This window comes from Nicotiana sylvestris, chromosome 9, assembly GCF_000393655.2.
Source record: "Nicotiana sylvestris chromosome 9, ASM39365v2, whole genome shotgun sequence".
NCBI classification, from domain to species: domain Eukaryota; kingdom Viridiplantae; phylum Streptophyta; class Magnoliopsida; order Solanales; family Solanaceae; genus Nicotiana; species Nicotiana sylvestris.
This window is the reverse complement of record NC_091065.1, coordinates 25,124,748-25,152,594: the sequence shown is the minus strand read 5'-3', so window position 1 is coordinate 25,152,594 and position 27,847 is coordinate 25,124,748. Positions and strand designations below refer to the sequence as shown.

General features: G+C 37.3%; 1 protein-coding gene across 2 annotated transcripts in view; it reads right to left on the bottom strand.

Annotated features, from left to right (window-relative positions):
• Nucleotides 1-22,715, bottom strand: part of LOC104225914 (nuclear pore complex protein NUP214) — a 28,502-nt gene extending 5,787 nt beyond the window's left edge. The window contains exons 1-16 of one of the 2 annotated variants that reach the window (XM_009777793.2): nt 22,319-22,715; nt 21,593-21,801; nt 20,940-21,108; nt 18,348-18,494; nt 16,523-16,647; nt 14,815-14,927; nt 9,942-10,081; nt 8,803-8,965; nt 8,442-8,685; nt 8,189-8,333; nt 7,779-8,107; nt 7,043-7,195; nt 2,545-2,602; nt 1,022-1,155; nt 810-934; nt 242-581 (exon numbers count right to left, since the gene is read on the bottom strand). In XM_009777793.2, the coding sequence (XP_009776095.1) occupies nt 242-581; nt 810-934; nt 1,022-1,155; nt 2,545-2,602; nt 7,043-7,195; nt 7,779-8,107; nt 8,189-8,333; nt 8,442-8,685; nt 8,803-8,965; nt 9,942-10,081; nt 14,815-14,927; nt 16,523-16,647; nt 18,348-18,494; nt 20,940-21,108; nt 21,593-21,801; nt 22,319-22,520 (2,796 nt within the window). In that variant the 5' untranslated portion in view covers nt 22,521-22,715. Of the gene's footprint in view, nt 1-241; nt 582-809; nt 935-1,021; nt 1,156-2,544; nt 2,603-7,042; nt 7,196-7,778; nt 8,334-8,441; nt 8,686-8,802; nt 8,966-9,941; nt 10,082-14,814; nt 14,928-16,522; nt 16,648-18,347; nt 18,495-20,939; nt 21,109-21,592; nt 21,802-22,318 lie in introns of both variants that reach the window. The other variant, XM_009777792.2, reaches the window with a different exon arrangement.
• Nucleotides 22,716-27,847: the final 5,132 nt, after the last annotated feature.

Sequence of the window (27,847 nt, the reverse complement as noted above, 5' to 3'; positions counted from 1 at the left end):
AAAACTGAATCATCTGTTATCTTATACTACAGAACATATGTTGAATGTCACTCCTTCACGTGCACAATAAGTGAAGTAATCAGGAATAACAGTAGTTGGATCAGCAACATATAACAGCAGCCATTATTCATATTGAAATGAAGTTTTACACAACAAAGCACAGGCCCATGTAAACGTGTTCAAGGTGTGAAACTGAAAATAAAAATGTTATCCGCATCTCAAGAGAAGATTGGAATATTACCCGATCAAGTGAGTCACGGCGTCTCCTTGCTGTCTCTGGTTCAGAGCTCTTCACAGGGCTCGTTTGCTTTCTCCTGGATCGCTCTTTAACAGCAAGAATTGCTGATAACTCTTTGTTAAAAGGAGTATCTACAGCCTTTTCCCTAACTGGAGAGTTGTAAGAGGCACCATCATAGGATAGACCAATTGTCTCAAACAATTCCTTCCTAACATTCTGACCTTTTGCAGGAGAATCTATGCTCAAATCAGTCATCAGTTTCGAGAGACTTTCAGAGAGCTGCTCTGCTACTGCTAGTTGTGTAGTCATTGTATTACGTAAACTGTGCAAGGACTGGACATGCCTGGAATGCGAATAGATCCAAAGTTCACCCTAAATGTGATCATTAAGACAAGAAAAAGAAGGTTCCAATACAGAGGGAAAGCAGGTTGGAGAAATAAATTCACTCTTGTAGGGAGGAAAGAAAGTTGGATGCAACAAGTGCAATAATTTGAAGTGATAGCAGAAAGTAGACAATCATACCAAAGATAAACTAATAGTGTAGCCAAAAAATAACGAGCCAAACCAATACCTGGGTTGTCCAGGCCTGCTCTGGTAACCTCTTTTACTTGTTTTTATCCCGCTAGTGTCACCAAATTTATTCAACTCAAGTGTGTTAAAATGTCTTTCCAATTCAATCAGCTGGCTGGTTAAGCTCTACAAAAAGGAAAAAATCAGAAGTGATAAGGAAAACTTTAGGACAGGAAGGAACATAAGCATTAGCATTGAACATTCTGTTGGCACCTTATTAACTTCCTTTATATGTTGCCTCTTTAACTCCAGTTCAGAACTTAGTTTCTGGCGATTCCAGAGATCCCAGTACCGCTCATCAGTAGCTTGCTTAAATATTCCTTCCATGTATACTTTCCTTGCCAAAACTGAGAATAAAGAGAGCATACACCATAAAATTATGAGATCAATGCTATCAACAATAAGGTTATTAAAATGAACAGGCAATACTCTCAATGTCTTTAATCACAAGCTATTTCTTTCAAATAAATGCAGTGATTGTGGTACGGTTATATGGTTTTAAGCTACAACATCCCAAAAGAGAGGTAATTGAAGACGGAGAAATCGAAGAGAGACAAAGCAGGGTGCTCAGAAGATAATGTCCTCTGAACATATCCCATGTGCTTCCAGATGTACATTCTGAAGCTGATGCGGCAAAGCACATGAATTTCATAAGATAATGCCCTCTGAACATATCCCATGGCTGATTTGACATTGGCAAATACCGGCATGAGAAATCAGAGAAATGGGAAAAAGAATTGTGCTAAGAATTAAGTCAGTTTCCTTTTTAGGAAATTGGTAATCATAAGGACCCATTACTTGTAAATGTAGGAAATGTTTCAAATCTGAATTTTATTTTATAACCACGGGTTATCTGCTACCTCCCACCAGCACAGATATTGGATAACTCTATCCACCAAGAGTTGGACAAATGAGAAGAAATCACTTTGTATTTTTTCCTCCATTGAGATTTCAACTTGAGACCCCATGGTTCCACGCCAATTCATTGACTACTAGGCCACACCCTTGGTGCGTCTCAAATTCAAATTATTGTGTAAATAGGAAGAGCAATTACTTTCTTTCTGATTACTTGTAAACACAATTAAAATCCCAACATGCTTGAGGGAATAATTAAGCAATTCTATTCCCAAATTCCCTTCTATTTTCCACGTTCCTCACATGGCATCAGAGCCTGGATGTTAGTCCTTTTCCTTAATCCATTCCATCCTCACCAAATTCTTTCTTCTTTTCAACCAAAAAAAAAGGAAAGAAAAATGGCTGAAAAGCAGGCGGTTGAAAATCAAACCATTGGAGCTAGAAGCTTACTTTCACCGGATGCAAAGGACCAAAATACTTATTCTTTACTTTGACTGAGATAATTATGAGGACTATCTTTGGTACCAGATTATAAAACAACATTAAATCATCCGCAACTACAGCTTGCACATCCTAACATGGTAAATTGTTTGCCTAGTTATAGTCTTCCTAAACTTCTGAGGTGTACACTGAACTGTGAAGATGACAATTCACAACTTTTTAGAAGCGTAGCACTTCATATCCAGATCTTGGGAATGATTGAACTCCCAATAGGAGTAAAAAGAAACTTTTACCCATTTGTCTTGTTAAACCTTTGCTTCATCGCTTTTTTGTCGCAATTATGATGTCTATATGAAATAAATGATTACCAATAAACTTACTTAGGAGATCAAGGGAATAATAAAGCAGCCTACTTAGTGGACAAGATCGGTTATATATACCTTGTACTGTCTTATCAAGGAGAAGCTGTATCTCGCCAAGTTGCTCATCCATTACCCCCTGCAATTAGATGAAGAAATATTTCTAAAACTCATCCAGCAGTAATTCTGGGAGGAAGTGGAAAAACAAGAGAAGAGATTGGGAGAATTGACCTATACTCCCTCTGTCCCATTTCAAGTGTTGTTTTGGACCAAAAAATGTTTCAAAATATTTGTCAGTTTAGAAAATCAAGGAAAAATTAAATTTCCTCTCCAATTTTATTGTTTCCATTAAAGAGGTCAAAAGCGATAAATAGTACTCACTTTCCAATAGTAGCATTTTACGGTCAAAGAACATTTATCACTTCTGATTACTACTAGTACTACCTCTATTCAGATTTTCTTTGTATTCTTGGAAGCCTTCGCCGGTAACCAAAGCGTATCATTCCCGCAGCCACTTTGATACTTTGTTTATAGCTTTTTTAAGTTATTTCTTTTCAATATCCAAGTTCTTTCATCTCGCATAAATAATAGTAGTCCTAGTAAAAATTAGTACAGAAGATACTCCAGGAGTGCAAGTTGTATGAGTATATTTCTTTTAAAAAATGGACAGAGAGTTGAAAAACCAATGGATAGTTGAGAACTCAATAGAAACGGTTAAAGACTTAATAGAAATTGGTTGAAACCCAACGAAAGATGTTGAAGCTGAAAAATCAATTGAAGGAGTCGAAGATTCAATTAAAATAGTTGATGACTCAATGGAGATAGTTGCAGAATCAAATAAAAAAGTTGTACATGATTTGACTTGAATGTACATGGCAGATTGTTGGTTTGATTTGAACAAGTTTCCTAAAGAAGGAGAAAAGCTTTTGACAACAAAGAACTTCTTCTTTAGCCCTTTCAAACGGGATAAAAAGGGTGAAGTGTATGACACTTAGGGGTCGTTTGGTCCGAACACGAGTTATGCAAGGATTAGTAATGTAGGGGTTAGTTATGCAGGAATTAATTATGTAGGGATTGGTCATGTAGGGATTAGTAATGTAGAAATTAGTTATACATGGATTAGTTATGCAGGGATTACAAAAACGATAATATACCCAGTGTACTCCCACATGTGGGGTTTGGCAGTGTTATTAAAAGCAAATAGCGCAAAAAAGCGCTAAAGTCCATTGGAGCTTTAAGCGCAAAACGCAAATAAAGCGTGAGCTTCAATGAAGAAAAGCGCAACCGAAGAACAAATTATAAAAACATGTGTAGTCCAAGACTAAAAATTATAAGCATGAACACCAAATATTTGGATAAAGAAATTGAAAGAAAATTAAGATAAAGTGAAATATCAATAGCTTAATTTCGCCTCTCCTGGATAACGCTTATTGGCAAAGAAAAGTATGCATTAGAGCCTTGAACACGACAGTAAAGCGCCAACTAAAACATAGCATTGCTAATACAATGTTTGGTTCATATGTTCTTTTTTATGTGGAAAAAAGGAAAAACCAACCAAACATTATAACTTATGCTAGATTCTACGTGGGGATTATTTCCCCCCATTTTGTAACCAAACAATGTATAAAGTTATGCTAGTTTCAATACATGGATAACTCCTCTCATAAATGCTTCTAACAAGCAACACCCCCCTCCCCGGTTGTCTTTCTTGCTCTTTCCCTCCTTGAACCGAACATAGTATTGCAATCTTGAATTGCTTGGTCCAAATCGAACTTGAGATTTTTTAAAAAGATCTTCTACTTCTATTCCCATTGGTTCCAACCAACCAAAGGATCTTGGTATAGGAATCCCTACTTCCAAATGAGAGCCCTTTCTACATACTGACTCGGTGATACTTTTCAATGGTTGCAATTTTGTTTTACCATTGGAAAAGGACCTTAATCTTTTTTACTTTATCAAAAAAAGGACCATAAACCTCAACTTTCTAAATTTGGTTCCCTCCTCTAAGGAAGCCAACCAAACGTCGAAGAAGAGCGGATTATCTAAGATTTTAGAGAAGAAGAACAATCTCAAATCAGTACCATGACTCCGTTCTCTAAAGAATATTTAAGACTGCATGGTTTTCAAAACTTTGGTGACATTACTGAAGATCTATATAACAAAAAGTAGGATGCCAGTTGATGCCCATAATTTTTTCCAAGATGTGCTTGGCATTAAAAAAATGGTTTCTAAATGGGTATCAGTTCACCATTTAGTGATTGAAGGGATTCGCAAACCATTAACAGAAAGCACTTGAATTTTGTAGGAAGAAATGTACCATGAAGAAAAGTACCATGGGAAGAAATGACAAATCATATTTAGCTATCCAAAATATGTGCTGGTCTTCTTCATTGTAGTTTAGAATAGCAATTTTCTTAGACAAGTAAACTGAACAAAACAATTCACTTCTTCACACTAGGCTCTTGTTCACCTTGTTTATTTATTTATCTTTTATATGGAACCAATGACTTCTATTCCGACTCTCTCTCAAACTTCAGTTTCTCCACATCCAATAACAGCATCTTCCAGCCTGTCATTCAGAGTCCTCGCGGCCCATGTTAGTTGGCTTCGTAGAAGAATGGCTCATCCCTTTTCCTATAATTTCAATACTCTGCTATTTGCACAAAGAAATTGCTGCTTCATCACACATGTCAGTGACTCCACCCAACACCCACAAGAGTTATACGCTTCTCTACCTATTTGCATACACGTTTCTTGAGACTAATTTCTTTCAATATGTTACATGTTTCTTGAGACAATTATTAAAAATTGGATTATAGCAGTTCCTCTGCAACATGTTCTCCATCACCTACTTGTACTTGAAAGCTCTTCTTCCTTGTAAGACCTACGTGTTATTGTCCCCTTTCCCCTATCCATCTCAAAATTATACTTAAATTTCTTTTTCGTGGTTAAAGTTTTTAGGTCTATCAATTCAACCTTTTACCCAAACTGGATAGCTTCTTTAACAATGATCTTCCGGAGCATATCCTTGCTGGAGAAGACCTTTTGCTAACATGAATCTTTAATACTCCAATATTTCTCCAATCCTAAACCTCAATTGTTTCAGCAGTCATTTCAGACCCTTGATCTTTCAATACCAGCTAACACCTGTTCCAAGAATTTTGTGAAAAAATCCACAAATGCATCCACCCTCACTACGACCATCTTTCAAGAACTGCACTGCTTTCTTTATGACCCCCTCCCCGTTGATTAAACTTTAAAAAATTACTCTATGATTTAAAGCATTTCCTAACTGATTCCTCTCTTTGCAGAAACTTCTCTCACATAGTCCCAATCCATCAATAATACACGGAAAAAATCCATCTGCTTGTTGCACCTTCTTTAGTTCAAACGATTTCCTCCCAATAATTGCTGTAATCCTTCTCGCAAATAGAAAGGTGCCATAGTACTGAACTCATCTGATGGAAGTTAGAAGAGATTTAGAGAGAAAAATTGTATTTCTATAGTTAGAGGAGATTTAAAGAGAAAATTGTATTTGTACGATGTTTGGTTGCCTATGTTTTTCCAGTTCACTTTTGCTGCAGCTTTTTTTTGTCTTGGTTACTGTGCAATTCCTTTTTTATGACCGAGAAATCCGTTGGGGCCAATCTTTAAGACCAACCGCAGCCTCCGAAACTCAGGGATAATGGGCCCGCCAATCTGCGGTTCTACACTTAAATACCAAGCTTAGTTCGCATTGCGCAGGGCACAAACCTGTGACCTAAGTCACAAGCCCTCAACCTTTGCCACTTGAACTAAGCCCTGGGGCAGCAGCAATTTTCACTTACATCATATTGTGTAATGTCCTATTTTTTGTTTGGAGAAATACATCATATCTTAGTAATCTCTTATTTAATTTGGAAGGTTTTCATATGAATGGTAGGACACAATCATAAACAACTACGCCTCATTCCCCGACAGGCAATGTGAGCAAGCTCACACATGTGAAATTAGGACACAATCATAACTAGGCAAAATAAATGGTCTTACAAGAAGCATCATCACAACCAAATAGCTTTAGTTTTGTTTACATAAAATGAAATTTGACCATAAGAAAGCCTTCTTCCTTCATCTCATCTACTATTGAAGCTCAGCAAGTTTGGGACCTTCACATCTAATGTAACGACAATGAACTACTGTATGCAACTATGAAAAGATTATCAACGCCAATAACGTAATGCTCCAGCTGTCAAATTAGAAGACAGAAATTACAAGGGAGCAAAACCCTCAACCACGCAAGCCACAGTAGCAGTGCCTTCTACTGATCTTAAGCCAGCGTTCCAGGTTCAAGCCAGTTTAGGACTTTCACGATTATATTATATCAGATGGAGTGCTTGATTTTTGACTTATGAAACTACTAGCAAGATTAGTAAAAATCTATATGTTCAGTAAATAAACCCACAAGTCAGCACTCATGAAAAAATATCAAAAGAGAATTAAAGGAAAACCAGCAAACCAGGGACAAAAGGAGAAAGTTGCATAAGAAACATGCCATCATAGCAGATATCAAATGAGATAGAGAATGGACATAAAAGCTTACTCTCCATATCCTGCATTTCTCAGAAACACTCTCTATGCCTTCCTCCAATGCCAAAACGGAACTCCTGTGAGCATTAATGGAAGCATCTCTAAACCCACCTTCACCTTCTATACCTTCTAGAAGGCTATCCAATTTCCTGGCCATCTCCTCAACCTTGAAGGAAATAGAGAATATGACATGATTATGCATGTTCCAATACCTTGTAGAAAAGTGGCAGATAAACTACTGTATGAATATAATACCATTTCAAATATACTCATCAAAAATGTAAAAAGAAAAAAAGAATTTGAAAAATGCATGCCACCACGTGCATCTGAGAAACTACACAGGATATAATATTTAACTCGCGTGATAGAAAAAATAATCTGCAAGCAGTAAAATAATCATAGGAGGAGCATATGCTAGAATATATGAAGGTTATTTTCAATTGAGAATATATTAATTGCTCCAAATTATGAATACCTATTAGTTTAACTATATTAAAGAAATTAACTTACTGCTAAAAATTGAGAGACTAACAATTTCTATTACTCCAAAAGGACTGAACAAAAACCGGGTCAACGTGGAGACTTGCCAGAATAGGTAAAAGAATGATTTTAACTTTCCAAAGAAAAATGACAAGTAAATGAAAAAGAAACTGAAGAAAAAGAGAACATACTGATATGCTATTGCTGATACAGGATACATACACACACAAGCACACTCTATCTTACAGTTCATCCAAGATAAAACTTACATCGCGGAATTGCTTTGATGGAATTCCCTCACAAGTCTCCCTGGTCAAGTGAGGCTTCAAAGGCTCCGATACAAAACCTTTCTGTGACGGCAACCTTGAGCCGGGAAAAGCAGGTAATGACTCAATATTCCCTGCACCCGCAAAGGCTTGCTGCTTGAAAGAATCAATTGATACTGAAGTTCCAGCTGTCTCATTTGAGCCAGAAGAATTTCTATCAGAAAAAGCAAAAGTTTTTCTTTGAACACCACTGAATGGTGTGGATGAGGGTCTTTCATCAGGTTTTGAAGAAATGCGGAGTTCGCTTGAGAGGGATGAAGCAGTAGAGGAACCTGTTGACATTATCTTTCCAGGTAACTCCATGATACTACCAGTTCCCGTACTATGCCCAATTGAAGGAATGGCAAAATTACCTAAGGAATTTCCTGAGAAAGAAATTGCACCAGGTTTAACTTCAGCTACTTTTTGAGTTTCTTGCGTCCTAAAATTACTCACACGTCCAGCATCCACATGTACAGATGTTTTGGATGTGGACTGTTCCAAATTTGCACCTTGGTTCTGCAAAAAGTTAAGACTGTTAGGACTCGACCAAGATTGATTAGCATAGAAGATATCTTTGCTTCTCGCTGCTTATAGCTGTCCAGTTAATGAGACAGGTATCATTACCTGATTTCTGGTTTTAATAGCTTCTTCTGAGCCAAAATTCACCGCTGCAGATGATAGAGCATTTGTTGCAACAATTTTATGACCTCTATCTATTTCATGAGGTTGCGGCCCTGAATCTACTTGGTTTATTTGCTTCCGAGCGCTGGAAGATTCAACTAGCATGTCTTGTGACGATGCCACTATAAAAGCATCATTCTTCTCTTCAGAATCAGTAGACTGGGTTGGCACTGAAGCAGCAGTAGCACTACAAAAACATTTAAATTACTTCATAGATCCTTCAAAAAAAGATTGTCACCGGCATAGATACGAGTGGAAACCATTAAAAATAACCACATATAGGTTCAAATGGCTGTGGAATTACCTGGCAAAATGGAAAATTGACACCCTTCCATCATTGGTAAGACAAAGCAGAAGGCAACACGGTGAAACTTCTTTTTCTTCTTCACCAAGCAATATTTTAACTTCCCCATTTTGGGAAACTTTGTCAATGGCAAGTCCCAAGATCAAGATATCATCACCACTGTCTGAAACCAAGCCGAAAATTGTCTTCCTTCAGTAAAACTTGTATAAAGAAAGAATCAAAACCTCTGTCCAACTAAGTGTTAAACGTTTAGATTTATCTTGTCATACAGGATGTAATTTCTAAACTGAATACACAAAGTCAGAAGGCGCAAACATGACAATTGTAGAGTGCATTGTTTCGTCTCGATCCTCTTCATAATCCACATTTTATCCATTTCCTTGTTTAGATTAGACACATTCAATTCAATTCAATGGAAGCAGCCTCATCTAAATGAACAAAAATAGTCATCACTCATCACACTGAAGTTAATCATCAACTTCCACAAAAGACTTCAATAAGAAAACACTCCCCAACAGCAGCCAGTAAACTCTCTTCAACAATAAAAGATGATTGATTTCTTGTCTTGGTCTTCTAATTTTTCCACATATCGGGAAAATTTTAGGGCTGTTGAATTAAATATAGTAGTAACACACAAAAGTGCACTCACAGGATAGCCAATCACATAAGCTTTAAGGTTTGACATCATCTAATGTGTCAAAAAAAGGTTTGCATCATTCTGACAAGGTTAAACTTTGATCCATTATTTCAACGCCAGTTCTCCATCACTTAGAAGATCTAAAACTGGAAAAACAAACAAGAAAAAAAGAGAAAAATACTATACATCCAATGAGAACAATAAATAAAATATTTCTCAGTATGAAATGTTCTAAACCCAAAAAGAAAAAAGAGCAAAGCATAATGTATTTTCATCTTAATATTGCTTCCAGTTGTAATGGACATTCACTAGCATCATACCAGCAAAATTCATTCCTCCAAATAAATAATCATCTTCAGGACTAGCATTTCATGTTATGTAAAACGAGAATGTGTGAAAGATGAAAGTGGAAATTAAGACAGACAGGGCAAAATGATTGTGTCAAGCAAAAGAAAGTAAGATTAAACAAGTTAAGGTGGAATGGGAAGAAAGCTTAAAGCACCTTGAGCCTCAATCTTTGGAGACCAATTATCATTCAAAATTTCTATAGTTGCAGCTTCATTCTTCTCATCACCAACTGACCATCCAAACAACAAGATGTGCTGATCCAGATTCTTCCGATTAGCAACAAATGCCAGCTGACTACATTAAATGGCAAAGAAGACTTGATCAAGACACCCTTTTTCCAAATAAAGTATTCATAGAAGCAATGAAACCATTTCAAGGAAATTCATCAGACATTAATAAGGCCGATAAGAATTAATTAATAATAGTAAATCATATCCAAATAGGAAGCATTCTAACAGTGACTTCTTAATTAGAATTGGATATATGAGTTAACGTTTAATGGATTGGGTATAGGACTTATTAGAATTGGCATATGTACAATGGACTAGTGTCTAACGTGTAGCACTATAAGGTATAGGAATTTCAGATCTTTGAATATCCAAAAATCTACAACAACAACAACAACGACTCAGTATAATCCCACAAGTGGGGTCTGGGGAGGGTAATATGTACGCAGACCTTACCCCTACCCCGAAGGGTAGAGAGGTTGTTTCCAGGAGACCCTCGGCTCAAAAAAGCAACAGCAGCCGATATATTAGTACCATAAAAATGCATAATAAAATAACAGCAATATATAAGAGATATGAAATACAGAATACGAAATACGAAATAGATGGCTGGTATAGTAAAACTAGAAGGTAAAGCCTTGCATCAATAGACGACCAATGACATTCTTAGTCTAACTCCTAACTGGCTAGTCTCACTCTATTGTGCTGTAGAAATATTCCCAACTCTCCCCTAACCTACAACCTTAATGCTCGACCTCCATAATTCCCTGTCAAGGGCCATGTCCTCAGTAATCCTAAGTCGCGTCATGTCCTGTCTGATCACCTCTCCCCAATACTTCTTAGGTCGTCCTCTACCTCTCCGCGTGCCCACTACAGCCAGTCGCTCACACCTCCTCACCGGTGCATCAGTGCTCCTCCTCTGAATGTGCCCGAACCATCTGAGTCTTACTTCCCGCATCTTGTCCTCCATGGGGGCCACACCCACCTTCTCTCGAATATCTTCATTCCTAATCTTATCCATCCTTGTATGCCCGCACATCCACCTCAACATCCTCATCTCTGCTACTTTCATCTTCTGGATGTGTGAGTTCTTTACCGGCCAACATTCAGTTCCATATAACATGGCAGGCCTAACCACTGCTCTATAAAACTTACCTTTTAGTAACGGTGGCACTTTCTTGTCACACAAGACTCCCGACGCTAACCTCCACTTCATCCACCCCACCCCTATACGGTGTGTGACATCCTCGTCAATCTCCCCGATCCCCTGAATAACCGATCCAAGGTACTTGAAACTACCTCTCTTGGGAATGACTTGAGAGTCAAGCCTCACTTCAACTCCCGCTTCCGTCGGCTCAACTCCAAATTTGCACTCGAGGTATTCCGTCTTCGTCCTACTCAACTTGAAACCTTTAGACTCAAGAGCATGTCTCCAAATCTCTAGCCTCTCGTTGACGCCGCCTCGTGTCTCGTCAATTAGAATAATGTCATCAGCAAATAGCATGCACCATGGCACCTCCCCTTGAATATGATGAGTCAGTGCATCCATCACCAGGGCAAATAGGAATGGGCTGAGCGCAGACCCTTGGTGCAACCCCGTAATAACTGGAAAATGTTCAGAGTCGCCTCCTACTGTCCTAACCCGAGTCTTAGCTCCATCATACATGTCTTTAATCACCCTAATATAGTCAATCGGGACCCCTTTATCCTCTAAGCAGCTCCATAAGACCTCCCTAGGAACCTTATCGTACGCTTTCTCCAAATCAATAAACACCATGTGAAGATCCTTCTTCCTATCCCTGTACTGTTCCACCATCCTCCTAATAAGGTGGATAGCTTCTGTGGTAGATCGTCCCGGCATGAACCCGAACTGGTTGTCTGAAATAGACACCGTCCTTCGCACTCTCATTTCTACCACTCTCTCCCAAACTTTCATGGTATGACTTAGTAATTTGATGCCCCTATAGTTGTTACAGCTCTGGACATCACCTTTGTTCTTATACAACGGGACCATTGTACTCCACCTCCACTCTTCAGGCATCCTATTAGTCTTGAATATAACATTAAACAATGCAGTAAGCCATTCCAAGCCTGCTCTACCCACACACCTCCACAGTTCAACCGGAATTTCGTCTGGCCCGGTAGCTCTGCCCCTTCTCATCTTACGCATTGCCTCCATGACTTCGTCGATCTCAATGTCCCTACAATTACTTAATTCATGGTGACTGTCGGCATTCCTCGTTTCCCCAAGTATAATATCCTGATCCCCTTCTTCACTTAGAAGTTTATGAAAGTAGGTCTGCCACCTCCTCTTAATCTGGTCATCTCCCATCAAAACTTTGCCGTCATCATCTTTTATGCACCTCACTTGGTCCAGATCCCGAGTTGTCCTCTCTCTCGCCTTAGCGAGTCGGAATAACTTCTTCTCCCCACCTTTGTTCCTTAGTTCCTCATACAGACGAGCAAAAGCTGTCGTCTTAGCCTCCGTCACTGCCATCTTCGCCTCCTTCCTAGCTACCTTATACCTTTGACTGTTATCCAAAAATCTAAAGTACCAAATTCCAACATCCAATCCGAAATCCAAAAATTTAAAAACTTGAATCCGAAATCCAATCAGTAGCCCAAAAATCCAAAACAAAGAAAATCGGATTTCAGTTCGAATTTCAAGTTTGCCAAACTATGCCCATCGCTAGACAGAATATGCTAAAGTGCTTTCCACAAACCAATTGACTTGCCAAAACTTGAATCTTTTACAATTTTAAGTCTGATATGCCCTTGAAAATCACTTCAAATGTTGTTAGTGTATTTACAGAATGCAATACCATGAGATAAGAGATTTGAATTATGCAGTACCATTGACCGGCACCACTCGCCGATAGCAAAAGCGATTTGAGTCTCTATGAAGAAATAGCTTTGATATTATGTGAAAAAAGAAAAAAAATTACTTAATTAAGCAACAATATACAAGAGGTGCTCTTGCTATGTACAATATGAATGGTAATCAATTTCCAAGCTAATAAGATAAGCAATTTTTATGACTAGAATTACTTAATTGTACTTCATAGAATATCCTATAGGATTTTTTTTATGAAAATATGATAAATCTAGACGTATGAATCGGGACACACATTCTCTTCATACTGTAACAGATGCAAAATGTTGCCAGGTTGAAGACAACACTCTCTAATCCAAACCTTTGGAACATATGTCCACTTCCAAAAATCAAAGATCTTCAAACCAAGGCACTTTCAAACGATGGGACAAAAGTTATGTTCGTCCAGAAATTGTCAGAGTTTAAACACACCAAAAAAAGAAATAGGATTGTCAACTCTAACTTCCTCCCTCCCCACCCCCACCCCCACCCCAAAAAAAAGTATTCCTCCCACGAACTATTATGCCTCACTTCAACTCCTCTCTTTTTGTATTAATTCTAGTCTTGCTAGCAATTTGTAAGTTCACATGCATTTGGGACAATTTAGAAAGTTTTTTCACAGATTGACTGCAAAAATAAGAACCGGCAGCATTAGAGATTCTTAGCCCCATCAGCCCAGTTGGGATTACCGACACAATATGTCCAATGATTCTGTCCATAAAAAGATGCGACTGGTTGAGTATCAGATTCACATAATGCTTCTGTTGAAGGCACGCAAATACTTAAAGTGTCGTTGATTGCAAATGAGCTCACTGATTCCACATTAAACATGAGGAACGTTGTATCAATAGGATATGTTATGTCAATTGGATATAAACATGAGGAACACTTGTGTCAAGGAAATCATTTCAATACTGTTTTTCACCTTTGTGATGAAAGCATTAAGCATGATGTTGCATGGTGTAGTGTAGGGAGAGTTTATTATTTCAAACAGAACTGCCAAAATATCGGTCAGGATTAAAGCATAGACTAGAAACCTAATGGTTGCAGCTTCACTAACACAAGTGGAAAAAATCACACTTCAAATGTAGGTCGCACATATGTTTGCATGAATGCAAATATAAATCCGGCATACATGACCAATTCCCTTCAACGTCAGTTATCAACTCTCAAGAGCCTTCCACGAGGAAGAAGGTTGCTACATCCCCAGAACCCAGGGTGGACCCTGGAGAGGATATTGGAGGTCTCTTGATGGCAATAGTAGATTATTTGCGTGTGGTATTTCTTCCTCGCAAAACAAAGATTATGGCCCCAATTCTTCAGTTTGAGCTCTTATCCAATTAGTTGGGTTTAGTGGTTGTTAAAACAGAATGGGAAGATCTTCATTTCCCTACGAGAGACTGAGAGAAGATGAGGCGACATAATAACGAAAGAAGACCCTTTTGGGATGGAAGGAAGCGAAAAGATATTATTGGCAGAACAAAATGGCCATCTTTCTTGGATGGGAATTAAGGTCCAAGTGGGGACATTAGAAGGGTGGATAAACTGAGCATAGTATGGAAAAGAAAGGAGACAGAATCATTCCTCGTGCAGTTTTGAGACAGCAAAATAGGAGAGCCTTTTGAGCGGACAGCAGATATATTAGTTCAAATGAAAATATTAGAGTTCCTTCTATATTTTGAAGCAGGACATCCCAGTCTGGATATATGGTTGTAGCAGTTTCATGGAGACACTTAACATTCTTGAGTAGTCTCATTTATGCAGAGTTTTTATAACCTTTTCTGAACAACACGGTGACATAAAAGAGTGCAAAAGATAGTACTGAATCAAATAATAGGACTTAACCCTCTATAAATTTGAAAGGACACAATGCAAATAAATCCGGATGCAGACAAGCTATCATAAAATAAAAAAGTAACAATACATACTGCTGATCCAAATAACTCAAGAAGAGATGACGTCCGCTGCATAAAGGAACTGCATCATAACGAAAGTCTAGAAACACATCCCTGAAGGACCTTACAACTGGCTTGGCGGAAGGCTGCAAAGGAAAAAGATAATGTATGCCCAAAAGAAAAAGAAACTTAGCAAGCATGTAATAAATTGCCTATGGTACTAGGATAAAAATATTTACTATTCAATGAAAGCCTAAAAGAAACAAATCTCAACATAAAAATACAACCCCTCTGCCCCAGAGAAATTGTTAACAGATCGAGATATGTGCTTTTGCCTGAAATATTTAATTACTCATTAATTCTCTCTGGGGGTATTTTCTACCAACTACACTAAAACTTGAGGGTGGAGATCAAGAGTATCAACATTGCATGGTCATGAAGGATTAGCTTCTCCATTAGTAAGGTTGTTGCCTAGTGTCTGGTTTTCTAACCTAAGAAGCTGCAGATCCATTCCCATTGCGTCAGCATATGAACTCCATTGCTCTACTAAACAACTAAAGATTCGTGTGTTCTCTTTTCTTATTTATCTTCTTTAAGCATGGGGTATTTGGAATTCCACTTAGCTTCCTATTTCTTTTCTAATTGCTTCATTTGTCAAATAATGTGATTGAGAACCTTCTGCTTTTAAACACCGCGTCAGTATGGGTGGCCAATACTACAAACACAAACTCATTATGAATGGTCATAATCTAGAGTTTTAGGTGAGCATGGTAAGTCATGATTGTACCTTTTCCGTACCAAAGAGAAAGTCTAACAATGGACATATTTGAGCTTGACATCATGCCAGTAAAAGGCTGCAACCACGCCAGGATTTTCTAGGACAAGTCATGTCTAGTATAGGAAAAGGCTATTTCATGTTCGAACACTAATGTTACATATAACCTTGAAACCTTGAATTTTTCCAAGAATTATTCTCCGAAAGCTTTTTTAATTCTCAGCATTCTCTCCATATTGCTCAAATTTATACAAAATGAAGTGTTGTGAATTGATAGAGAACAAGTACAAATTCAGAAAGCAATTTAATCACGGAATTACAACCCAAATTATTTATATAAAACTCATTCAGATAGCTAAATAATTCTTATACTGACAATACCGCAAAAACGCATAAGCGTTCATCACTGTATCAACCCAAGTAGATCTTATAACAGGCCTCAGAGGAAAAAGTTCATCTAGCCAATTACTAAAGAGATTTTGACAAATCTCTCACCTAGGACTTCTAAAATGTAGCACAAGTCATACGCGTACAAGAAGTACATTAAGATACGAACAATGAAATATAACAGTTATAGCATGTTTGACCAAGCTTCTTTTTGGCCAAAAGTGGCTTTTTCTAAAGTTAAGGTGTTTGACCAAGCTTTTAAAAGGAAAAAGATGCTTTTGAGTAGAAGCGGAAGCAATTTTTGAGAAGCAGAAAACAGTAGCTTCTCCCCAAAAGCACTTTTGAGAAAAATACACTTCAAAGCACTTCTTAAAAGCTTGGCCAAACATTAATTACTGCTCAAAAGTATATTTTAAATTAATTAGCCAAACACAAACTGCTTCTCATTAAAAGTACTATTTTAAAAAGCATTTTTGAGAAAAGCACCTTTCAGAATAAGCTTATTTTAGAAGCTTGGCCAATCAGGCTATTACTCCAATTAGATTCTCTGCAGTTCAAATTATCAAATTATCCACTTACGTTAGTTATTCCTCCATTCTCACTTGTGATGACTTGCACAGCATAATTTTCCTCCTCCTCATCATCATTTACTTGAAGACATCCTATGATAATACAATCAGGACGAATCCATCTGACAACATCCACTAATTCAAACAACAGTCAGCTAAAGTACAATAATCTACAGATAGGTTCAAGAGAAATACAAAAAGTTAAATAAACTATGTTGCATCAATAGAAATTCACCAGCAACCAAGAAAAATAAAAATACTCTTCTATGGAACATCAGATGCAATATTTTAACTAGATTTAAAACCAAAGTAGCGGAAGCATTTTCAGCCATTTTGAAAATCTAGTCAATTCAAACAGTGTTTTGAAAGGCGGTGGCTCTAGGCGATGTGTTTTACGAGGCATGGACGTGGCATAAACATCAATGCACAAGGCATAAAACCCGAAAATGTTTAATATTAAAAAATAAGAAAAAAATGAAAAATGTGAAACTACATTTAAAATAGTAAAAACTCAAAAAATGCAAGGAAGTATAGACAAATTAATATAAATATCTAACAATAATAACATAATTTTAAAGAATAAAACAGTAATAAACCATCATGAGAGAAACAAAAAAATATAATAACAGCACAAACATTACAAGAAAATATCATAATTTGTAAAATTTGCCATAACAAAAAAAATATCATTCAACTGACAAGTTCATCAGACATAAATAGGCATTAAACGGATAACTTTGCTGGAAATGTAGAGCTTGATTTGAGCTGGTTAAACACTAAAACACAATATGGAGGTGGCACTACATTTTGTTAGTTCCTCATCTGACATTACTAGACGTACGTACCTGCTGCTCCAATTATTTTTCAGTCTTAACGAACATTTCTCGAAAAATAATGTATATTTACGTAATTGTTTTTATGAAGGTTTTTTTCAATAAACATATGCGTTCGAGTATATGTATATATATATATATATATATGTGTGTGTGTGTGTGTGTGTGTAACACTCAGGATAATTGCACCTCCATTTCTTACAAAATTCAAAATCTGCGGTCTTACTAACTAAATCTAAAAATGGTGAAAGTAATGAACTTTACAGAACTTACAAATAAACCCCACTATTTATGTTGTTAGATCATTCACAAAGATTTTGTATATACAAGTTAGTATCTAGGTTTTGTAAAACTATTAGCGAATGTAAGACATATTATCTTTGAAGCATTAGAATGTATTACATGAGTATAGGTAAAGCTAGAGTAATAATACAAGCAACGTATTACAACACTAAAATAAAGTGTTCCATAATTTTAGTCACGGAAGTTTCAATTCAGAACTGCCCCATTTTTGGATCTATATTTATGGAGCTAACATGGACTGCATGGATATTTCTCTCTCAAAACAAGTTCAATCTTTGAACATATAAATAGATAGACTTCAACCAAATAAAGATTAGCTCTCCCTAGATCAGAAAGTTTCATGGCAGTACCAAATCTACAAAGCTAGAAAAAATTCAGAGAAATTAGTACCTAACATGTCTTACAAAAAACATTATATATTCAGCTCAAATATTTTCAGAAAAATAACTGGCATCGCACAGCCTAAACCACTAGAAAGGCGTTTTCGCTATCCAGTTACATCTTCTATATGCCGCAGATATTTCTCACCTAATTCTTTTTACATATAAGAAGCTAAAAAGCAACATATAATAGAAGCTTACTACTGAAATACCTGAGGCAAAAGCATATACCAGAACTGGATGCATCAAAGATTTTATTTGTACTTAACTCACTGAAATATCAGAAATAACATGCCAAAAGCACAAAAACATAATATACCTTTGATGATGCACTTTGCATTAGAATCATCAAGCAGCGACTTAAATGCTAGTGATATGCCAAACTTCTCCTCAAACTTTGATGATAGAATGCTAATCAAATTCTTCCTTGTGACAGCAATAAACTCACCATCCGGACTCCACCCAACTATACAACATAATGATGCTAAATAAGTGCAAGCTCAGTACATAGTATAATTCAACAGATGTAACTTGTAAATCAGACCATCAAGTAGTTGAAATTTTAGCATTACAGCTTATTCTAATATTGAGCACATTCCCCTGCCTCCCAAAAGGGAAAAAAGAAATAAGAACACCCATCAGTGACTTCATAATTCTTGCTCTACACTGCTCAATAATTACAGAGAAAGGTGAATGAAGCTACTGCTTCAAAAGAAAAAAGATAATAAAATAATTTACCAGGAAAAAAAGTAGTCTTTCTCTAGAGTTTCTGACAAAATTCAAACAGTCTTTCTCTGATACAAATTTAGTTAGTTAACCAGGTAAATAAAACCAGTGATATCGTGGCATGAAGTGCTAATCGGCTGAACCAACCAGAGTTTAGATAATGAAGAACAAGACTTATTTTTAGGTCAGAGAACTTATTCAACCTAATTGATAATAGTGATGTGTTATCTGATGGAAAGAAGACGAAATTTTGTTAGTAGAACAAAAGTTGACAGCAACATGTTCTTCGTACGAAAATCCTCATATTAGCACTTCATATGAAAAAAGGGGCAGCCCGGTGCACAAATCACCCCGCATTCATGCAGGGTCCAGGGAAGGTCGCACCCCAAGGGGTGTAATGTAGCAGCCCACCTTGACACAAACATCAATGGCTGATTCCAGGACTCGAATCCGTGACCTATAGGCCACACGGAGACAACTTTACCGTTGATCCAAGGTTCCCCTTCTAGCACTTCATATGAATGAGGTAAAATATGCAATCGTGGAGGAAATAGTAACAATTCTATACACACTACAAATTTCAGCATATGCAGATGGCTCATTAGAATAGCTTTTGTTATTGCAAGTTTCATTGGAATAGTGCGCACAAGAGATGTCAGTGATTACACCTACACAGAGCCAGGATGCAGGTTGGTCGTACACTGGTAAAAAGATATTGGAACTAACAGAGAATGATTTCAGCAAGGGTAAGCCCCCAACCTTCAACCAGATGAATAAGAATTACATAAAGATAACAACAGTAAGAAAATGGCCAGAAGTTGAAGCAAAGATTTTATGAAGTATAAAGCATTATAAATGAAAGTTTATTGGTGGAAAATATTAGCTGAAAGAGAGAAATAGTACTTAAGGAGATGCTATATCACATCTTAAATCCCTGAGTCACAGTTATCCAAAGATGGACTCAACTGGGAAGTTCCAGCAGGAACTAAGGTAACAAATAGGAACAGGTATTCCCCGTTCGAGTTTCATTCTAGCTGAAGCAGAAGAAATAAAAGTCTGAAATGATATTGAAAGTATTGAAACTTTGCTAGACCGGTGCTCACTGTTAATTGCATGTGACTGTAAGAAACTCGGACCCTGCCATGTATGGCTTAACTATCAGGTCTTCCTCTACATTTATGGGCGAATACATTCAAGACCATAAGAGAAATTTGTGGAGGCTTCCTGGAACTAGATGAATACACACACATACACATATACAGCCAAGAGCCAGTCATCTGAGCCAGCAGATTTAAATTCTGCTATGCTGGTGCGCAAAGCAAGCACGCAACGACTGCGTAAACCTTTGTCTGCCTATCATTGTCCTTCAAGATTCAATCTTTCCCCTTCCGGTCCCAAGGAATCACTCTTATAGTAGGAGGTTTACTATGTCCCCAACTTCTCTTTATTATAAAATGGAATTGAAAAAGTTTGATCAATTCCGAGGAAATTTTTGAATTACAAACTTGTATATATATATGAAAATCTTCTCGTCAGAGTTTTTTCACAAAGACTTGGTAAGATAACAAAAGAAAGAAGGACAAGTATAGTTGGAAAAACAAAGTACAGCTGGGAGTTGTATGTTGTGTTGAAAAAAAAATGAACTGCTCCCAATCTCCTAATTGGTTGGACTTGAGTCCAGAATGACCACAATGCATCAAGGAAACGAATAGAATAAGCATCTAACAAGAGCGAAACAATCAACCCATTGATATTTGATCTACTAAAGAGGGAGTTAGAACTAAGAAATAGACCCTGGAAGCTGGAAAGTATTGTATTTCATTGGCACCCTGAACATTTACTTTTGCATTTTGTTGTATCAAGTGAGATGTGGAACGTGCTTTTAACTTGAACTGGGAGACAAGCGTGCAATGCCTAAATTCATGACCTTTATTCGAGTTGAAAAGGTAGGAAGCCACAAAGACCCATTAGGATACAATTCCAGCTGGAATTTTAAAAGAGTATGATGTATCAATTATGAGAAATTTCTAAATAGGAAACTTGCTGGAATTGGATACTTTCGATTTACCAGAGGCCTTAACAGTTCCTGGACCTTACATGGTAAAAGCTAAGCAAAAGATACTACAGAACACAGATAGCAAGGACCTCAATGATCAAGAGGAAGAGGGATATAAAGGAAACATACCAGCATCAACATCGTCCATAACTTCTTTAATAGGCCTTTGACCAACCCCGCTATACAACTTCCCATCACTTGCGAGAATGACATAAACCTTTTCTGCCTTTTTAGCCCATTGCATATCCATGATGACACTTGAATCCTTGACAGAATGAGAAAAGGCTGGTGTTCGGTCCTATTAATAAGCAATACGAACAAGAATGAAGGACATCAATTTTTCAAAATTTCAACACTCATAAATTGATAGCAAGGCACAAAACTGGTTTTCTGCAGCAAAAACACAAAGTGCAATGCCTTTTTAACTGAAAACGAGAAAGTGTTCAAACTTCGCAGGGAAGAAGCAGTTCTTAGAATGCACTCAGGGGCACATGCAATATGTACTTCTCACCCATATACAATAGCTTTGGCTCGGACCATGTATATGTATTTAAAAATCTGCTAAATAAGTAGAATTATATTTCGAACCCAGTAAATTAACTGCGCCTGTGGTAGAATCTCGAACTCAAACCCATACTGTCAAATCCATATACCCAGTGGCATTTAGCTAGGGATGCCATATATGATTAGACAAGGCCAACATAATGAAGCTACAGAAAGTTTTGATGTTACAAATCCATGTATTCCTAGGAAAGTTGTAGAATCGGAAGAAATCAAAATACCTTGTAAAGAAGGGCGCTAACAGGGAAGAAATGGATTTTATTGCCAACACAAGCAGCAAGCAAGGAGTCATCTCCAGACAACGCAAGTACCGAAACTTTCCCAATATTAACATCCACAATGCTCAATTCCTGTATAGATGGACCACTACCTTTCTCCTTAATCTCCTCTGCTGATGTCATAACCTCCTTCGTTCTTGCAACACAAAACCCTAAATCAAACCGAAAAAATAATTCAACAAAAAGTGAAAATTAAGAAATAAAAGGCACCACTAGGTGATTTCTTCTCATCTCAATAAGAGATGTAGAGTACAATTTATGGGTCCATCCGAACCCAATAGTTTTGGCTCAAATACTGCATATGTAATAAAAAATTCACTACATAAGTACAAATAATTGATCTCGAACCCAGTAAATCAATGAGTTGCGGTATAATCCCATCTCGAACCCATAAAGTTATATCATAAATCTACCTCTGTTGTAGTACAATAAGATAACTCAAAACAACTAGGTGATATCTTCTCATCTCTTTAAATGCAGAGTTCAACTTATGGGTTCGTCGGAACCAAACTCTGTATATGTTTAAAAATTCATTAACAAGTATAAATAGTTGATTTCGAACTCATAAAGTTCAAATTCTAAATCCTCCTCCGTGTTCCATCTGTAAGTGCACTAGATAATTCAAAAAAATGTAGGTGATAACTCAAATAAAATGCACTAGAGACTGACCATCGGAGTGGGCAATGAAGAGAAGGCGAAAGCGTTCGGAGACGACTAAAGGTTGCAACGGCGGAGATTGGTTTTCGAGATCGAAGGATGAAGATTCGTCGGGTTTTAGAGGGACGGGTGTTCCGATTTTGGAGAAACGATAATTTTTGGAGCCAATTTGGTCTCCTTCAATCTCTTCCTCCAATTCAATGAAGGTAGACATTGGAGATTTGCCACGGTGAGTTCAGGAGAAGCTGGAACAATCTGTGTTGCTCACTTGCTCTGGTTGAGTGTGTTGAGAGACTGTTCTTGGGCGGGAAGGATCGAACGTTTGCCCTATATACAACTTCCTGTGCTTGAGTAGCGTAAAGATTAAGACTGAAAATGAGGTTTAGCAAACAGTAAATTAAACCGACATTAGTTCAAACAAGTCTGCGGGGCAAAGTCATTTTGGTAAACCAATCATCGTAAATATAGAAAACAAGGTTTATTGGTATTGATTTTTGACGATTTTTTATTTTGTTTTTCGTGATCTTTAACTAAACAAGTATATTTCGAAGGAAAATAAAAGAATAAAATGAAAACTACTTATATTAAGAGCATGTTTGGCCTAGCTTTTGGGAGATCAAAGGGTATTATTTTTCAAATATTCTTACCATAAGTTTCAAATTATCGCTCATCAATTTAACATTTTTTTTCTACCATCCCTTTCTTCTCCATTTTTATTATGCTTCTTCTATTTCTCTTTGAAATAGTCTCTACAATAAATAGATCTTTCTTTTTTTCTTCGTCCCATATTTCTCTATGAAATGACAAGGCACAAAAACTCTCTTCACGAAGTATATACCAATATTATATGATCTCTAGTTTGTAGTTTTATTTTTATTTCATTTTTGACATACATTTTTTCCCTTATTCTTGCATGAGTTTCTCTCTCCATGCTCCCTCTCATTCTTTCTCTCTCCATGCTACCTCACTCCTACAGCCAGCTCTAACGATCACTTATACGACCGGCAGTTGGCGACCCCCAGAGACGCCGACAACCAGTCGACCACCCACTTCCAACAGGTAAGTGCCCCCTCCCTTTCTCCCCCATCTCCCTTGCCTCCCACCCCTCACCCCACCCCTCTTTTCTCCCTTTTTCTCGCCGCTACCAAAACTAACAGAGGCGACATCTCCGCGCCAGACCTATCATGGAATCTGGTTTTCTTGATACAGGTTAGTAGCTGCTTTGTTCTTTTATACACAATTTAAAATGGACAAAGACAATGCCACATCATCAGCGTGGCAGTCACTTTAAGTTGTGTCTTTTTATCCAAAGTGTCACACCTTTTTCGAATGATACAACTCCCCAAGCAAATGGTTGCCGCCATTTCAGAACTGGTCCCTCATCATAAATAAATCAACATTACAACCGTTCACTTCAAAATTCAAAACCCCTTCTTTGTTTTCTCTCTATGTAGTAGCTGTGATAGTCCCTCTCCTTTCTTGGTGTCGTGGTGTTTTGTGTGTATTGCAGGTAAGAGTCGGTGGCTATTGGAGACGAGTGGAACGTGTGTACGATAACATTGGAGAACAGTCCGGGCGAGTGTCAGCAAGTGGCAGCAAGAATTTGGACGGGAACGTGCCAGGTGCCGCAATATTATCGTGTGCATAAAGACAATCTCCAGGTTCTATTCGCGGGAGTTGGTACTTCCCGTATTCCTGTTACCCTTATTTGTGTTAGCTAGATTTTTGTTGTTTTAGTTCGCATTAGTTTAATCTCCATAGGGGGTTTGTACCTACCACGTGTTCTCTTCTAGTTTGGTTTGCTGCCTCTTGTGTGTTAGTGATTTTCTTAGTCTGTTATAGGTATAATGGTTGTAGTCTTGTTTTTCTTAGAAGCCCAAATGCACCGGTTAGGAGGTGTCAGCGGCTAGCTCTAGAAAGCATGAGAAGAGGTAGGGGAGGCCTAAGAAGTATTGGGGAGAGGTGATCAAACAAGACATGGCGCGACTTCAGATTTTCGAGGACACAGCCCTTGATAGGAAGCTGTGGAGGTCGAGTATTAGGATTGTAGGATAGGGTCATAACTATGTGAGGCTAGTCTGATCGGATTTTTATCTTAGACTGCTAGTGATTATGTTGTGTTCTCACTACTCTTTCGTTTTATAGTGTCAGGCATATTTACTAGTTATTTGTTATATCCCGTACTTTTGTACATTGGATTTGTCGTAAGATAATTGCCATAAGTTCATGGACAGGATTATTTTTGAGGTTATAAGTATTATGCTATTTCAAACAAGTAATAAGTAAAGTCATAAATGTTAAAGGGTAAACAAATCGAAGAAAATGAATTTCGTCAAAGTTTGACATTTTAGGATAAAGTACGATCCAAGCTATACTACCCCGTATTTATGGACTATTGATATACCACATTCCATGGTACTAAGGCATATAAAGTATATTAGTATTTAAGTGAAATGAGATCTAAAAATTAATTGTGCGGATAATTGGTTAAATGTTGGTATAAAGTTGGAGAATATAGAATTAGTTATAAGTGGATAAGTGTAAAAATTGTGTTGTCCATGTAGGACCATGGCATCTAAAGAAAGATGTGACTAATATGTATTAAAGAGTGACATCTTTAGGACAAGTCATGATTTTCAAAGTGGTGGCAAATAGGGTGGACCCACTGTCCACTAACTACAACTATTACATTTACCTTTTGGCGGATAAACTTATGTCTTGAAAATATATGTATAGCTATCATCAGCAACATTTTAGCAAGTGTGGAGGAAATACATGTTTTGCTTCTTCTCAACATAGTTTAGAAAAAAGCCCCCTTGAGAAATATGAGCTACAACGTGTGGAGGTAAAGATATGTCCTTACATTGAAGCAAAATGCAAGAACAACATAGAGATTACGCCTACATCGATTTCCTCTGATGATGATAGCAAATTGGAGATTTCTTTGAAGCGCAGTAAGTTAGAAGAAGAGTGTAATCTTTCTCAAAGATAATATGCGGATTTTGGGCACCACTTCGATCTTATTGTTTCGTTTTGGCGCGTTGGTTAATCCGGACTTTCTTCGATGTGAAGTAATGAACAATAAGAGTATTTCTTAGAAAATAAGGTAATAATTTTCCTCTCCTTGGTATATTTAAATTTGTCTAGGTCATGGCAAAATTGTAAGATGAGAATTATGGAATTAATAACAGAAAATCGTATTTTAATGTTGTTGTTGTATCGGCTCTTCGGTAATTTTCTAAGTTTTGTTGTGGCTGGAAGTTGTTGGAGTAACTTGAGTATGCAGTTGGTATGTCATTGATATGTGTTTTCAAGGAAAGAAATGATTGGAGAAGTTGAAAATCGTAGTCGAGCTTTCTGCTTGTTATATCATTGTTTGGGTTGTAAAACTTGTTATAGAAATTGCTAGTTGTGTTGTTGTATTACTTTGCCTATGGTAGGCTTGAGGTAATGATAAGAACGGGGAAAATACTGTCCATTTCATTGTAGGATAGGTTATCTTCCGTTATGCGATTAAGAGAGTTGTTCGTGTGGTTGACAATAGTATTATTCTTGTTATCATATAGCGGATACGAATTGAGCTCTTGAGCCAGTGGTTTAAGACCAGGTATGTTAAGGCTAACCATTCGTTCCTTTTGGCATGATCCATATGATACAACAAAATGATCAGACACGCAACTTTCACAAATGACTCTATTCATATAAGTACTAAGAGTGCATATGTTCTTTATTCATGTGTCCTATTATTATATTATCTGTTCATAGGTCTCAAAAAATACGTAAGTTGATAAAATTTATTTCATGATATTAACCGAAAGCATATTGATCTTATTACTTTCCGGGAGATCTTATAGACTTACTTTATTATGCATTGCATTCATTTATACATGTACATTGATCCATGACTAGACAATGTTATATACGCATACATGATATGTATACGGTGTAAGCACGTGATTTTTGACCCTCCCCGAGAATTTTCACATTTTTAGCATGAATATGTGAAATTGGGTCCAGTATGGCTATTTTAACTATTTTACTTTATTTCGTTGCAAAAAAAAAAAAAAAAATTCAAAAAATATATATATAAATTTTAGTTTATGTATCTCTCATAAATTTGAAAAATACAAAAATTGTACTTTATTTTGGTACTTTATATAAATTCGAAAATTACAAAAAATATAGTTCTATCAATGTTTGCAGTCATTATAATTTTGAAAAATACAAAAATATTACGTCATATTTTTGTCTTTATTAAAGAACGAAAATTACAAAAAATAGTTTTATTAATATTCTATAGTCATTTTTAACTTGGAAAAAATACAAAAATATTACCTCATATTTTATCTTAATATTTAAAACGAAAATTACAAAAAAAAATAGTTTTATTAATATTTTGTAGCTATTTTAAAAATCTTGAAAAAATATTTAAAAATATATAGTTTTGTTTAAATACTAGTCTTATTTTTGGTAGTTATTTTGCTTACATAGGACTAGTTAAGCAACGTGTTCCTATTTCTCGGGTCCGGGCAAAAGAATAATATTCGGGTTCAAACTACCCGGTTTTAGGCCTAATTTTCGGACCTAGCCCATAATAAACCGTGTCCAGGACACGTGGGGAACCCCACCACGCGTGGGGGACATATGCCTCGAACCCCACCACGCGTGGGGCTCATTTTCATGGGCATTATGTTACAAAACACGGGGACCAACGAAAAGGACGGGGGAATTTGAAAAAGGAGGGATTTTAAGAATTTTGAAAAAAAAAAAAGGAGAACATGTACTGTTTATCTTCTTCTTAAAAGAAGAAGCAGAAAAAAAACGGGGGGAAGAGAAAAAAAGAAAGAAGGAAAGGAGCCCCCTCCATCAACAAACGACCCTACTGACCACGCATTCCCCTCCGTCGACCAAGCATCTCCGCCATAACCACCAGCCCCATCACCACCGTCGTCAACCTCCGAACAACCCCCCCACCATCAACACTCCATGAACGACCAACCAACTCCTCCAACCAGTCCACCCCCCGTCGTCTTCCCCACCGTGAAACCACCATAACCAAACAAAAACCAGTCGCAAACCACCCCCCCTAACGCCTGAACACCACCGGACAACCCCGACGGAGCTGCTCCACCATTTTTCAGCTTCGCTGCGTTTCCGAGCAGTTGGTTCTGCATGCTTTCGCGTCGCACCCCCTCGTCGTCAACGACCCACAGTCGTCGACCAAACAGTCCGTCAATGAAGTCGAGTTGAAGTCGAGTTCCAGTCCAAAGTCCAAAAGTTGAGTCGAGGTCCGGTTCGTCGAGTTTATTCCGGGGTGTCGTTGTTGTTCCTCGTTCAGTGAAGTCCGGCTTGAACTCCGTCGGGGTCGTGTTTGTCGTCCTGAGTTTGCCGAGGTTCAAAGGTTAGTAAACCTCAAGTATTAGATAAGGAAATGTTACGTTAAATGTTCGAAGATGCAATATATAAATTGATATGATAATTTTCTGCTTATGTTTTCACCATATGCGTTTTGTTCATTTTTTGGTGTTATGTATTTTGTTT